General features: G+C 43.7%; 1 protein-coding gene across 5 annotated transcripts in view; it reads left to right on the forward strand.

Annotated features, from left to right (window-relative positions):
• Positions 1-15,650, forward strand: part of XPNPEP1 (X-prolyl aminopeptidase 1) — a 384,359-nt gene that overhangs the window by 314,303 nt on the left and 54,406 nt on the right. For 4 of the 5 annotated variants that reach the window (XM_085603445.1, XM_085603448.1, XM_085603446.1 and 1 more), the window contains 2 exons: positions 9,000-9,069; positions 14,371-14,544. In XM_085603445.1, coding sequence (XP_085459571.1) covers positions 9,000-9,069; positions 14,371-14,544 — 244 coding nt within the window. Of the gene's footprint in view, positions 1-8,999; positions 9,070-14,370; positions 14,753-15,283; positions 15,511-15,650 lie in introns of all 5 variants that reach the window. The other variant, XR_014961064.1, reaches the window with a different exon arrangement.

Below are 15,650 nucleotides of genomic sequence, written 5' to 3' on the forward strand. Positions count from 1 at the left end.
GGGCACATTTGGTGTCCCTGTGCATTGTCCAGCTCAAACCGGTTCAGGGGCTTCTAGCCCCTGCTCTGGCGCGATACTGGAAAAAGGAAATGGGTGTAGCCACCCCTCTTTCCAAACCCTCCCATAGGTGGGTCCCTAGAGCTAGTCCAACCCCTTCCTTAGGTATAAGTAAGTAACCTCTGTAACCAGAACTTTAGATATCCCTGGATGAAACTCTGAAGCTGAATCCTGGAACTTCGACGCTCTACTAAAGACTAGAGGACTGAAGAAATCTCCCTTGTGGTCAAGGAGTGACTCCCCTGCTTGGCAGGCACCAACAAAGCATTTTGCTGGCTGCATCTCCGAAGCTCCCGCCAGATTCCGAAGTATTTGCAGCCCAGGAAGAGGATTTCCAGACATCTCAGAGGCCGACCCGAGTCCCCAGCAAAGCTGAGACCCGCAGCCCTCGTGAGTAGCGTGGAACCGGAACTCCTGCAAGGGCATTGACTTCTCGACGTCTCTTGAAGTCGTGCTTACTTGTAGCCCCCACCTCGAGCAGAAGATCCACCGAAGATTGTCGGCCTAGTCGCCCCGGGTGACCCGTGGGCCGCCATTTTGTGTTTCCTCTGGAGGTCCCTTTGCGATCCCTGGTCCGTCAACTGGTGGGTCCCTGAGGGGGTAACTTTGAATTTCCTTGGGCCTTCCTGGTTGCTCCAGATGTGCCCTGACTCCCAACCAAGTGGTGAGTCCCCCAGACCTTGCTGGTCTGCACCGAAGCATCTTTCTCCTTTCTGCGTGGGTTGCTGTTGCCAAGGCTTGTTGTGTCCAATCCGGGCACCGACACTGCAGCACTCGACATCCTTCGTGGGACAGCTCAAATCCAGCTCCTGGTCGTCCTCGACGCCTCCTGGTCCTCGTGGCTGAAGAGTCAAGCTTCACCTCCTTCACCTGAAATCACCCGACATCGGTGGGCATCTGCCTGTCGCCTTCCTGGTCACTGGCAAGTGACCCAGACTCTGTCCCCTCTGCTTTCAGGTTCTTCTCTCTTTCAGGCTTGGATCTCTTCGGAAACTTCGCATCTTCCCGACAGCAGCACTTCTTTGCCAGCTCCCATTGAAATCGACGCCACGACCCGACACTATTTGACACCTATGCACCCGGCTTCCCTGGGTGAGGTAACACGAGTTCTCTAATGCTCCTGTCGGTGTTGGCCCTAGAACTTCCTAAGCCCCAAAGGGTTTGGTCCTGACTCATTTCGAAGTGTCGCTAATCTTTAAAAATCTAACCGCGACTTTCCCCATAGAAGCTAACAGGAGCTCGCGGCTGTGTTCTCACACTGCACACGGCCCCCGTGGGTCCCCTGTGTCACTACCTTGGGTGGTTCCTTGGGGTCCCAGCGATTCTACAGGCTCTAGCCCTTGTGTCTAGTTAAGTTGTGGTTCTTATACCACTATTTTAGTATATGGTTTGGCTCGCCCCTAGGGCCTGACGTGCATTTGTGCTATTTTACTGTAATATTTGAAGTGTAACTTATGTGTTTTGACCTCTAGTCTCATAAAGAGACGAGGAGGGTGTGTTTAGTAATAAATACATATATTTTATATATACCTGGTGTGGATGTCTTTCATTTAGCCACTGAAGAGATTATAGACTGGTAAAGCAAACTGCTTTACATTCCTTCAAGACTTAGCCTGAAGGATGCTCTCCATAGCTACCACTAGGATAGCTTTCAATAAAAGTTGTCTTTAACCTATAACCAATAAGGGGTTGTTTGGACTGGTACAGGGTGCCCACTGTAACTAGTGGACAGCATATACTAGGCCAACTTCTCACAGTCTGTATGCGACTGTATCTCCCCCCTTTTTTCTGACAGACCTGTCTGTGTATTTATCACTCCTTTCCCGTGAGTGTAGGGGTCAGTGCCCCCGCCTGTCTTGTGGAGGTGCCACGGTTCTGTCCCCGTCAGGAGGGGGATGTTGTCGCTTTTCAGTGTTTGGACTCTGTGTCCTGCTCTGCTTCACACCCGTGCCACTGGTGCCTATTGTCTTTGTCTACGGCGTGCTCTTTGAGTTCCCCCTAGTAATGGGGGTTTTAGTCCCGGTCTTTCTTTCTTTCTTTCTTTCTTTCTTTCTTTCTTTCTTTCTTTCTTTTTCTTTCTCTTTTTCTCTTTCTCTTTTTCTCTTTTTCTCTTTTTCTCTTTTTCTCTTTTTCTCTTTTTCTCTTTCTCTTTTTCTCTTTTTCTCTTTTTCTCTTTCTCTTTTTCTCTTTTTCTATTTTTCTCTCTCTTTCTCTCTCTTTCTCTCTCTTTCTCTCTCTCTTTCTCTCTCTCTTTCTCTCTCTCTTTCTCTCTCTCTTTCTCTCTCTCTTTCTCTCTCTCTTTCTCTCTCTCTTTCTCTCTCTCTTTCTCTCTCTTTCTCTCTTATGGAAGAGAGCACTCTGTGTGTGTGTGTGTGTGTGTGTGTGTCACCGGCTTTGCCGGTTTCTCTTCGCCGTTTGTACCTCTGGGTACAGTTGGCTGGTTGACTACCTGGTGATGTGCTCTACTCTCTATTCCGCCGCATGCATGCGGTAGGAGGCCCCATTCCTTGGGCTTTTGTTTAGCTGTGGTGTGGTTCTCACAGTACACTCCGTCTCCTTGTGTGTATCCTAACATCCACATGCCTGTGTCTCCTGGTAGTTCTGACTCGGTATATCTCTATATGGTGACATCTGTCCCCTCACATTTCAATTTTTGACATCCTCTGTGGTGTATGTTCAGTGGGTAAACTCTGACGATGGCATACTTTCTTGTCCCTTCTCTGGGACTCTGTCTCTGGCGGATCCATGTGTTCCAGTGCTCAGTTTCCCATCTTTTTACAGAATTATGGTTAGGTTCTGTGCTTTTCGATACTGCTCCACCTGGTTTCCCCAGTGTGGAGATTCTCCTGTTTTCCTGCCCTCCCTCCGCCCTTGTCTGTTTCTCCCCATTTCTTTGTGGTCTCCTTGTTTATGCTGTAGTCGATTGGGTTGGAATTCTAATTGACTATGCAACAGTTCATAGGTCACTGTGGGGGGTGTGGTTGTTTACTTCTGGTTACTTGTCATGTTGTTCCAGTCTTATGGTCCTTTACAGTTCCATCCTGTGATTACAGACAGTTTTTCATACAGTTCCATCCTGTAGTTGCAACCTGTCCTTCGTTTGTCATGCCCTTTGTTTCCAATGCCGTGCCTCTTAGGAGGGGGCACGGCTCTTCGTTTTGTTGGGGCTTTTCGCTGTGGCGGGTGCTCTGTTCGCTCCCTTCAGCTTCTTCCACTGTTGAGTACTCTTTCAACATGGCGTTTTTCATTCTGTGATTTCTTTTCATTGTTGTTTCAAAGGTTCTTTGCTCTTTTTTCACACACTGTTCCTATACTCTCGCAGTTTTTGTTGTGGCTCCGCGTTGTGGCGCAGAAAAGTTTCATTGTAGAAAACTGACGTCGGCACGCAGGTGTGGGGGGTCTTTATATGACTCCATTGACGTCACTTCCGTGGACGACGTCAGGACGGAGCCAGGCGATGACGCCCCCTGGGGTGCAGAGGTACTGCTGAGGAAAAAGTTTTCCGAATCCACTCTGACACCTGTGGGATATTCTAAGTTATGGAATCTGCGGCTAGACTGTTTCTCTACCAGATACATTGTTACCGAAGGTAAGTAACTCGTTCATTTAGGCTTCCTCCTTTGTTCAGTGAGTATGGGCTGCCCAGCTCTGGTACAGTGTGACAGCTAATTACCAGATGCAGATTTCCTTCCCCACCCCTTCCTCTCTCAAGAGCAGAGAGACGAACTGTTAATTACTCCTTTTGTGCGGGGAGGCCTTTGTTCCCTCTCTTGGGGAGCAGAGTAATTAACGTGGCCCAACAGGGTGAAGAAAGGCCTGGGCTCTAATACTGAGCTGAGACAAGGAAATGTGAAAGTTCTGTACGACCCATAAGATGTACATATATTTGCTTGACGCTTGCATAATCAATCTCTGTGCACATTTCACCCCATTTTATATCTTGCTGGGCTTTGTAACCTAAAGTGGAGCGAACCTGCATTCTAAGGCAGTATTCCCCATGTATACAATTAAATGTCACTATACACAAAGCAGTAAATTATACTGACTTTACCTATGAAAGCCCACTACTATTATAAGGGCTACCCCTGGTCAATATCTAACCCTACAGAGTCCCTTCTGCGCCCGGCTGCCTGAGCCCATTTACTTGGCTGTGCACAACGGTAGTCTCCCAGTGCAGCACACGTGTAACCAGCCAAGTGCCTCTTCCCCTAGCAGTGGCCTTATATTAAAAGGTGGGCAAAGGTGGTAAACAAGCGCAGTCCATTTACCATGTGATTACCGTGGTTGAGACAAATGCATTGGGATGCACCTACAGTAAAAAGTCCAAAAATGGGTGATCAAAAAGTCTGAGGTACCATCCATAAAATGAATAAGTTCATGTTAGAACTGTCAACCATAAGGTGGTCTTCTCCCTATGTTTTGGCTTTTGCATCCCACTTTGTGCTGTATCTTTTTGTTGGCTATAGGACTCTGACCACTTTACCACTGCTCACCAGTACTAAAGTGTATGTGCTTCTTCACTAAACATGGTGCCATTGGTATACCTGATTGGCATATTTAGTTTACCTATAAGTCCCTTGTTAAGTGGTACCCCATGTACCCAGGGCCTGTAATCTAAATGCTACTAGTGGGCCTGCAGCACTGGTGTTCCACTTACACAAGTAGCCTTTCAAAACTGTCTCAAGCCTGCCGTTGCAGAGCCTATGTGTACAGTTTACCACCACTTAAACTTGGCATTTAAAACCACTTGCCAAAGCTTAAACCCCCCTTTTAGTACACATAACTCACCCCTAAGGTAGGCCCTAAGTGACCCTAAGAGCAGGGTGCTGTGTAACTAAAACGCAGGACGTAAACTTTTAAGTTTTATATTTCCTGGCAGTGACAAGCAGCTACATTTGTTTTTCACTGCTGTGAGGCCTACTCCTCCCATAGGCTAGTATTGGGGATTCCTTAAAATACATTTTAAGCTGTAATTTCTTATTGGAAAGGAATAGCTACTTCATGTTTAATATCTTTGGAATGGTGGTGATAAATCCTCGTTAGTGGTAAAGTTGGATTTGGCATTACCATTTTAGAAATGCCACTTTTAGAAAGTAGACGTTTCTCTGCTCTTAACTTAGCTGTGTGTGCCTGCAACCTGCCTCCAATACACATCTGGGCTGGATGACAGCTACACTTTGTGCATACTTTCTAGACAACCACAATACAGGAAGGGCTGTGTGTGACGGGGGTACATCTGCATACTGATAGTCTTCCTGGGCAGGGAGAGGTAGAGGTGGTTCACACTTACACTTGAATAGGTTCTGTCCTGCCCTGACACAAAGGTCTGATTTATCCCCTACTGGTAGTCTGGAGCCAAGACCGAGTTAAAAGAGATCTTTATGCACTTCAGAGAGTCCAGTTGAAGTCACCCCTACATCAAAGGCACTTTTGAGTACAAGTACAAGGATTCTGGCCCCCTCAAATCGGTACGCTACTGGATCTGGAAAGAACTCTGCTGGAGTAAAAGCTGCTGTGCTGAAGGATTGACACTATGCTGTGCCTGACTGTTCTGAGGAAGTGCTTCCCTGCTTTGCTGAGCTGCCCTGCTGCCTGCTGACCTCTGCCCTGCCAAAGGACCACGCACTAAACACAGAGTAACTCCAATAGCTTGCGTCTCCTCTGGGGTGTATGGTCTCATGTATCTTTCTTGTTCCCACTGGCAGACTGCACATGAGACCGTTACAACAAAATCTGGAAGATGAGTGGAACCAATTCACGGATCATTGGGACAGCAAGCTCACCCTATTTAAGGCTGCAAAAGCATCCCTACTATGGTGGTCTCATCTACAAAATCTACTGATTTGGTGTTCCTTTCCACCTTTAATCAGATGCTCATAAGAGATGCCTCTTTCAGGGATGGGGTGCTCATATGGGTTCCCTACAGACGCCGGGCCTGTGGTCGACCAATGAGCAACAATATAATATCAGCACGTTGGTGCTGCGGGCAGTCTATCTAGCCCTCAAGTCTTTTCAACCATCCATTCAAACCCTGCTTGTTCCTAGTACAAACGGACAACATGACCACAATGCATATTTGAACAAACAAGGGGGAACTCGTTCCCACCTTTTATCCCTGGAAGCGTAAGTAATATGGCACTGGCTCGTACCGAGGGGCTTAATGATCTCAGCGATACACCTGCCAGTAGTCCAGAACAGACAAGCGGACTCTCCAAGCTGCCACTTCATAGAACCACATGACTGAATTCTGCACACCAACGTCAAAAAATACATTTTCAGAGAATGGGGGCATCCGCAGATAGACCTGTTTGCAGATGAAAACAACAAAAAATGCCCAGACTTTGCATCCAGGTTCTGCCGACCAGTAACAAAGGGGAATTGCCATTTGATAAACTGGTCAGGGACATTTCTATACGAATTTCCTCCCATTCCCCTGATTACAACGACCATTCAATAAACTGTACCAAACCAAGGCCATTATGATTCTAATAGCTCCTGAATGGCCTCGCCAGTGCTGGTACCTGGATCTCCTCCACCTGTTCGAAAGACCACACAAGAGGCTTCCATGCAGACCGGGTCTCCTCTACAAGCTAGGCTGGAAGATCTTCCAACCCCCCCTTACCTCGCTGAGCTTTACAGCAAGGCTCCTGAATTTCTGCATCATGGACACTTAGGCCTTTCGGAGGAGTGCATGGACTTTCTTAGAGAATCCAAAGGCCTTCTACTAGACGCTCTTATGCTTTCAAGTGGAAGAGGTTTCACATGTGGTGTATTCAGAATGATTTTCATCCCATTCTTGGGCAAGAAGACGTTTTATTAACTTATCTTATACATTTAGCAAAATCAGGCCTGCAATTCTCATCTATTAAGGTACAATTTGCAGCCATTACTGCTTATAGAAAGTCCCCTTCACAGAGATCATTCTTCCAAATTTCTGTAGTGAAGGATTTCTTAAGAGATTAAAGAAGGTGTTCCCACTAGTACGTTTTCTCTCTCCTCCTTGGGAACAGATTGTGGTTCTTCCGAAACTCATGCAATCCTGTTAACCTACTAGCTGGCCAACAAACAATTACCTGCCAGGCCTAAATCCCATTCTACAAGGGGCAAGGCGGCAACAGCAGCCCTACTTAGAAATGTCCCCATTTCCGAAATTTTCAAAGCGGCTACTTGGAGATCGGTTCATATTTTCACGAGGCATTACTGTCTAGATTCAGACACTAAGACAGAAACCCAAGTGGTTTATTAGATGAAAACTCAAAGTAATTTGGGCATTTGTAGACCTTAATGCAGGCTGCATATATATCTGTATAGATATCTGTAATCTATATAGATATATGTATATCGATAAATGTATATCTATATAGATATATGTATATTTTATTTATATATATATATATATATATATATATATATGTGTGTGTGTGTGTGTGGGTTTGTGTGTGTGTCTATTATAGTACTACGTAAATATTTTATACTATTGCAAGTGGCGGATCACAATTTGCACCTCTACCCAGAAGTGGCACAAGGCGTCTTCGAGCAGTGTGAAGAATCCTGGTTAGAAATGTTTTTGCTAACGCATCGTGTCAGAGTTTGCCTGATCAGCCCTCTCTTCAAATTGCCTGTGGGGATGCAGTCTTTGAAGGGCCTACAGCACGTTTCCCCCAAAGCCATTTCTGATGCCTCAGTGGGATCTCAACATGGTCCTGAGCTTTTTAATATATATTCCATTTGAACCTTGTGCAGCTGTTCTCCTACTGAACAAAACTGTCTTTTATATCGCTATCACTTTGCAGAGCTGCATGATTTAACTGCGATTGCTTTCTGTACAATCTTCCTATATGATGTTCTTTTTAGATACTCCTCCTTACTGCCCAAGGTGGTGTTGCCTTTTCATGTTAACCTGTTACTCTGCCAGAGTCATTTGCCCTTCTGCACCGCTCAAAAGAGGAGCCCTAATTTTCTTATCTTGACTCCAAGTGAGTGCTGAGCTTTTACATTGATCAAACAAAGAACTATTGGATGGACAATCAGCTCTTTCCAGGATTTCACTGAGGCAATAAAATGGCAAAGGTGTACACCAGAGGACCCTATCAAGGTGGATAGTCCTCTCCATTAAGAACTACCACTCATGGCAAGGAAGGATCATCCAGAGGACTAGTGGGCTCATTCCACTAGAGCCAAGGCAGCTACGGAGGTGTAGGCACGGAGCAGTCCGTTTTGGACATCTGCCCAGCTGTGACTTCGGTTTTAGTACACACAATAACAAAACACTTCTGCCTTGAAAGCTAGGTCTGGTGGGAGGCTCACTTTGCCCGTTAACTCCTGCAGGACGGCTTGGCTATATGAGTCCACTACTCAGATCCTCCACCATTGGGAGGTATTGCTTTGCCATCTGTTCTATGCTTAGGAATCTACAGTTAGAAGTATCCATTAGAAGAGCAAGTTATTTACCTTTACTAAAGCTCTTTCTGGTAGATACTTAAACTGCAGACTCCTCACTTCCTTCTGAACTCGCAGTGGAAGCAATACCCTCTTAATAAGGTTCCAAGTTAGATTCGGCGCGTTGTCACCTGAAATTTGTTTGTAATGCTCCGTGTCTTAGAGCACGGTAGGAGAAAGATTAAGAAACTGATGTCCGCAGGGATGACATTTATATGTGGCTCTGCTTCGTCCATTCCTTGGAGCCTTTGAGCCACAGTGTACCAGCTACCGGCACACCGGTTGCATTGCTGGAAATTTTCCTCATCCGGTGTGGGCCTGGGAATAATTCTAAAGTGAAGAATCTGCAGCTTTTGAAGACTATCCAACAATATGAGCTTTACTGATGGTAAGTAACTCGTTCTTGTTGTTCTAATGTTCTTTATGGTATTCTACTGAAGCAATTAAATCTGAACATAGCATGTCTCCTTGTATATTCATTTTTTCCACTTTTACCCTTTTAGGAGTGCTTCACTTATGTCCTCAAAGGACACATCGCTGTGAGTGCTGCTGTATTCCCAAATGGCACCAAAGGTTTGTGTTGCTCGCTTGTTTCCTTTTCTCTCTATCTTGCTAACACATAATTATTCACTGCAGCACATCATCAAGACTTTACTTCTAGCTTCTGTATACCAAAAATGGCCTTGTATTTTGGCACTTGATGTTGCTTCCTGTCCAAGCTGATACTGATAGGCAGATATTGTGTCAACCTTTTTAAGCCACTGAAGAGGCAAAAAGTATATAATGTGTAAAGACGGTTTATAATGGATCGTAACAAGATGTGTCTTTGTTACCCGTTCTTTGAATCGTTCCGGCTTTGATCAATTTTTTCACGCTGTTAGCATATTTTAATCTTTTGAATAATGAAATACAAATGGTCCCATGTCCATCAGTTCCTTTTTTGGTCGAAACTTGCATGACAGCACAGCTGTCTGGTTGCACAGACGTATTGGGGCATGCTGAAAGCTTACCTAGAAATGCATTCTGCCCGTTGCTTTCCATTAGCTGTGTGTTTTTATAGCTTCCTTTTGCTTGCATTGTATTTGCTGGCTTTGTTTTAGGCATTCCAGGTCCTGTAGTTGTACCTTCCCTTGAATGTCGCCTCTTTATCGCCTCTCTGACTTTCTCCTTCAATTCTTACACGAGTGCTCGCTTTCTGGGAACTCTTTTTTGTGAGGCACTCCTTGAGAGTTCTTGTCTTTTCAGCGGTCTACCTTATATGCAATTTTGCATGCTGTATTTATTTGAAAAGATTGCATTTATCTCTGGCACTATGAGTTCATCAATTACGCAAGTCTGTGGCCATGTTGGAGTTCAGAAGGCAATAAAGCATTAAAGAACCCGTTATATTTTGTTTTTGGTTTTCACTTGGCACGTTTGCTGTACTTTTATAGACAAATGTCATGCTATGTCTTCTGACAAATTACAGTTTTTTCCTTTAAAAAGGGGGGGTTGTTATTTACTTGTCTTTCACTGACAGCAAAGTGAGAGGATTTTGTGACATGAACTATGCGACAGAGTTGCTGGGCACAGGGAGCGTGAAAGGAAGGACTGCAGGAAAGCTAGATCTTTATCCAGAAAACATGCTTTTTGTTATTAGATGTAAATCTTTTCAGTCATTTTAGAGAAATTAAGTTTTAAAATGTATAGATCTCTGTTGCTGTTGGACTCTGTTTTGACTGGTGGGACCGAGCGATGTGATTGACGGCCGCAAACATAAAGAATACTGTTCTCGCTGCCAATACAGGACTTGTGGACAGAGTTGGGATACCCTGCCTCCCTACTCACAATCAAAAACAAATAATTTTTTAATGTTGTCCCAGTCCCTCTGGATTCAGTGCAGCCCCCGGTGATCCCTCTTAAGTTCAGTGGGACTGGGAGACGCCAAAAATAAATAAATTAATAATTAAAGCACCGCTTTCAAGCTGTGCTAGGCTCTTTTGTTTTTTCTCAGTGGAAAGCTTCTTCCTTCACCGTCAGCGTAAACCCTTAGTTGTCCTTCAAAATTCTCTGTTTTCGGGTGATAATTTCTCAATAAAATCTTTATTTTTTTCCTTCTGCGTTCTCGCTCTGCTTCCAGACCCAACAGTGGAAAAAATAATCTGAATACGGCAATCATGCAAAGTGGCTGCTGGATCAGGCATCTAACATCACAGATGGATAGACAAATGGTTGATGACACACAGAAAAAAAGACTACTAAAACTATTCCAGACTCAACCAACAGACTGTGGAATAATACCCAGCATGTGAATCCAGAAAATATTCATACTACAAAAGTGTTTCTCCCTTTCTTTATGCTCTGCTCGTTGCACTGTGAACCCGTTTCACATTTCCATTGGTGATCCTGAAGGTTTGACCTTTGTCTTCTGAGCCAGTTGCAGAAAAAAGAAATGGAAGTTGTCTTCCACACAGATTGGCTTTCTGGGGGGCATTTCAGATTTCACGAGGGGACAAGCATACCACCAAATAGCGGTTGATGCCGCCTATGGGTTAAAAAACAAAAATCCAGACCCAACAATTAGATGGCAAAATAATGCACAGCATGTGCATCTTGAAAAAATGTCCACTGCAAAATGAAATAACAAATAGGGCAGACATGCTTGTGGTGATAACCACAACATCGCCACTTGATCCGGTAAAAAGAATGCCTTTCCTTGAAAAGTTTGAGTCATGCTCCAAGAAAGGAAAGGGTAGTTGCTGGAGAGGCAGAAGATTTGGTCTCCTTTATAGTAAGTCCCTGGCAATAGTAGTGCCAGCTAGGCATTAGTTGAGTCTTCTGCTTCTTTAATTCTTGATCCTTTTCAATGCAGTCCTCAAAGTACGGGAAGACTTGAAAGTCCTTCTTGCAGAGGTAAGGCGTGACTTGTGCTAAGTGTTTGTGAAGAGTCTCTGGGCTAATCTGAAGCCAAATGAAAGAGCCATAATCTGATAATGTTGAACAATACCCAAAAATCTTGGATATTGTTGTCCAAATAGAAAGAGATGTAAAAATACCTGCTCTGAAGGTTTGTGGCGTCAGGAACTCCCCTTCTTGCAGTAGAGTGGGGACCGACTCAAGTGTGACCATCCTAAAGGGCTGAGACTTCAGGAACTTATTCGGATTCTAAGGTATAAAGTGGGTCTCCAATCACCCGTATTTTATTCAACTAGAAAGAAACTGAAGTAGAAGTCATGATTGCTCTGTTTTTTGTGACCTTTCTCATGTCTCAGTTAAGGATGAGGTTAAAACCCTCCCACTGCAGCTCTTCAAGTTGATGTTGCTAGCAGGTTGGCAGCCACCATTGTGGCTTTTGCTAAAGCTCCAGGGTGGGGCAGTTCAAACTATCTGTTCCCCAATTATCAGACACAAGATTTTTCCATTCTGAGGCCAGGTCTGTGATCTCTGTGAACTAATCGTCTACTTATAGCTCCTTAATTACTCCTCCTCCATTTCAGGTGCTCTCTCTTAGCTTCTGCAGAGCTCAGCCATGTCCCTCTGAGTAGGAGGAATCTGTGGCTAAGGATCCGTAGGCAGTTTGGAGCAGAGATTGTCATAGCAGTGTTAGATGATGTGTTTGCAGAAGTGTATGCTGAGCCAGTCACCAAGGCTGAGTGGCAGACAGTGTAATTTGCCATCAAGGCAGCATTCAATTCACCAATTCACTCTCTTTTCTATTATAGGTTTGACAGAATGAAGTATATTGGAACCTGTTACATTTGTGGTTCCCTGGTGTATAGTCTTTTCCTGGGAGGCTCATAATTCTTGGGGTTGTCATAATTTAATAATTATCTTCCTCAGTGAGCCTAACTAATACTTTGCTATGCGCTCAACCCTCAGTTTTCATGAACTGTTTGCATTCTTAAATTGATCTTTGCCTTAGAGGATTTCCTCCAAGTCTTCCTCTTCTTCTGTATGAAAAACATGGGTAGGAAGCTAATCTGATACTTAATGGTCTAAGGAGGCTGTGCGAAACTCAGCCGTACCCCCAGAGACTGCAATATTTTGATAGCACCGAAATCTAATGTTCATGTTGTAATCAGCATCATAGATGGCAGAGGAAGCATAGACCAGAAAAAGCCCCCTGGCGACGAGGTGGTTGTTGTTAAAGCTGTGCCTCTCAAAGATAACTTCAGGGACAAGACTGTTGTTTAGGATGGTTTGTCCGCTGATAGGTATTTACCTTTGGATTTCAGTATTGCATGAAAGGCACTAAGAATATCTGCAGCAGTAGATTTTTAACCCACATCTTTGTCTAAAGAGTCATAATAGTGGGTGGCCCCATCAAGAGAGGGAACTGTTGTTAGTAGTAGATTTTTCAGGTCCATCCATGGAGATTATCTCAGGCACATCCAAATGTTTATATTTTTGTAACGTTTGTAGAGGAGCACTTCTGGCAGAATCAGGAGTGGTCATCCCCAATGTTGAGGGCCTATCTCGAGTAGAAAGAAAGCCAGGCACCTTTGCGCATCACAGTGGGTCTTGAAGAAAACCATACAGATTTCACATAAGGATTTTGAATGCATATAAGTTGCAGATAATGGACTAACATTGCATTTACTCCACAAGTGTAACCAGCCTTGGCGAGATAGTTCTTCTCCCTCCTAGTAACAGATGCATTATGACAGACGTTTGTGCCAAAAAACAAGAAAGGAGTCCCAAACACACTCACTGTGCTGTAGTGGGCTTTTTTGATGATCAGTGGAACTCTGTCCAGAGACTCCCTCACACTAGACTTGAGGTAGAAAATCTGAGCTGCGGTGTCTGAAGTGAGGGTGCTCAGTGCATTCACCTCATTGGTAAAATATTTGGGGCTTTCAAATGAGGTGAATACTCTACTATAACCTTTATAACAATATGCATTGCTGCTTTAAAAACTACAGCCCGACGATGGGGATTAGTTCAAGCATGCAAAAGATTCAGTGGTAGAGAAACAGGTTTCTGTGAGAGTTGGATTATGTAAAAGGGGTTAGGTAGAGAGAGAGGAAAAGGAAGGGTTTTTTTGTTTGGAACACCACCTTTTCGAGACATATCCATAACAGCACTCATTACCACTCCTGAGACCATTTTTTTCTTATCTCTTTTGCCTCCTCAATATTAATTCTATGAAAGCTCAGCTGGCTTGCAACTGTTGCTTGTTGACTTGTAATGCCCTAAGATTGCCATGGCTTGGGCACCCTTTACTGTTGTCACTGCTATTATGCAGATCTTTTCCCCATATGTCTTGCTTTGGCTTGGAGTACAGAGCAAGATGAAGCCAGGAACTTTCCCTGTGCTGATAGAGACTGACATTCTCCAGCAACATCGACAGATGAACATTAGACACTCCGATACCGACAAAATTATGTTGCATGCACATTATAGCTGCCGTTGCTTACATGACACAGGAGGGGTGTGGTTTATTAAAATGTCATACGGATGAACTTTCCCTGGACAATAATCGAGAATTAACAAAATGCCTGAGATCACTGTTAACAGATGTTTTAATTACATTTTTCTAATGTTTACATTATTGTACTCCAAAGACATTGAAGAGTTCTGAGTTATTCAAAGGTCTAGATGAAGTGCTATATATTTTGGATATTCATGATTGCTCTCCTAGTTTTTGCCCACCATGCTATATACTGTGATTCACAATTACAGAAGTCAACTTTTTAAAGGTTCGTGCCAACCGCAGTACTAGAGTATTGATTTATTAACTTGCTTTGGTGTTTATTAATATCTCAGCGTATGCCATAGAGTTTGTATAATTAACACAAAGTAAGTCATAATAATTGTTTCAAAAATGAATTAGATTTTAAGGTATGAAAAATCGTGCTGTTAAATTATTTAAATATTTCCTATTTAAATTGGCAGGTCATCTACTGGATTCCTTTGCTCGCTCAGCACTGTGGGAAGCCGGACTGGACTACTTGCATGGCACAGGGCACGGGGTTGGCTCCTTTCTGAATGTCCATGAAGGACCCTGTGGTATCAGCTACAAAACGTTTGCAGATGAGCCACTGGAAGCTGGCATGATTGTTTCTGATGGTAAAACGTTGTTTGAAACTAGATGTGTACATTGTGTTACCTATTATATGAACCCATTGCACCCCTCTTCTGTACGTTTTCTGGGTATTCATTTTGAGTTGTAAAGTCTTTGAGTAGTTTTCAAGTACCCATTAGAAAGAAGTGGATATACAAACTGGTGAGATAGCTTCTTGGCTTTCTGTTACATGAAGGTAATGTTATGGAAGTCGTTTGTCGGTGTGCAAGAGTCAGTAGTGAGCTATGTTTGACCTGTGTAGAGAATTCCCTTGGTTGTCTTGTCTCAAATAATGTTCTGACCTTTGAAGGGTCCTGATTTGCTGAAGTTCAGATGCTTGATGGATTACATAATCCATTGTTTGCCATTTTGTCAAGGAAGGATTCTCGTGTTGCTTCAGAAATGAAACCAAGTCTAACCACTTTTCACTGATTGCCTCATCTGTTTTTCTGCCTAGTACCCCATTAAAAGGATGGAGTCTAGTTGGTTATGAAAGTAAAGTTGGCACTCTGTTGCACTAATATCAGGGACACCTTCTATCGATGTAAGATGAAAAGTGACCATCTTGAATATCAAAAATTGGCTTTGGTTTTAAGTTTAACATGGTCCTCTGAGCTTGTATGGTATATATCTGTAATGAGCTCAAAATGTATTGACTTTTAAGCTGTAAGACAAGTGATTGTAACAAGTGATAATGGGCGCAGTTGGTATATTGCCTTGTGTGTCCTCTTGTTTTGGATCTAGTATGATCACAACTTTCTCTAAAGTCAGTTTAATGAACCTTTAACAGAGGACATTCTTGTGGTAATTCCAGATGTTCAGGACTGCTTAAGTTACAACTGCATAAAGCATAGGGGAAGAACTGAAGGATGTGGTATTGGAACCTGAAGGTGAGAAAGACTGATTTTACATCAAAATGTGTGTGAAGCAGCAATCTGAGTGACTTTCATTGGCTCTGGAGCCAGACTAAAGTGATTCATAATCTTTGGTCGCTCATTATTGCTTCTACCTGGGATTTTGTTCGGACCATGGGACTTCCTAGATTACTGGAATCCACTTAAATTTGGTTCTAATTGTGGAGCGTAAGTTAAATATATACGTTAAGCTCCGG

This window comes from Triturus cristatus, chromosome 1_2, assembly GCF_964204655.1.
Source record: "Triturus cristatus chromosome 1_2, aTriCri1.1, whole genome shotgun sequence".
NCBI classification, from domain to species: domain Eukaryota; kingdom Metazoa; phylum Chordata; class Amphibia; order Caudata; family Salamandridae; genus Triturus; species Triturus cristatus.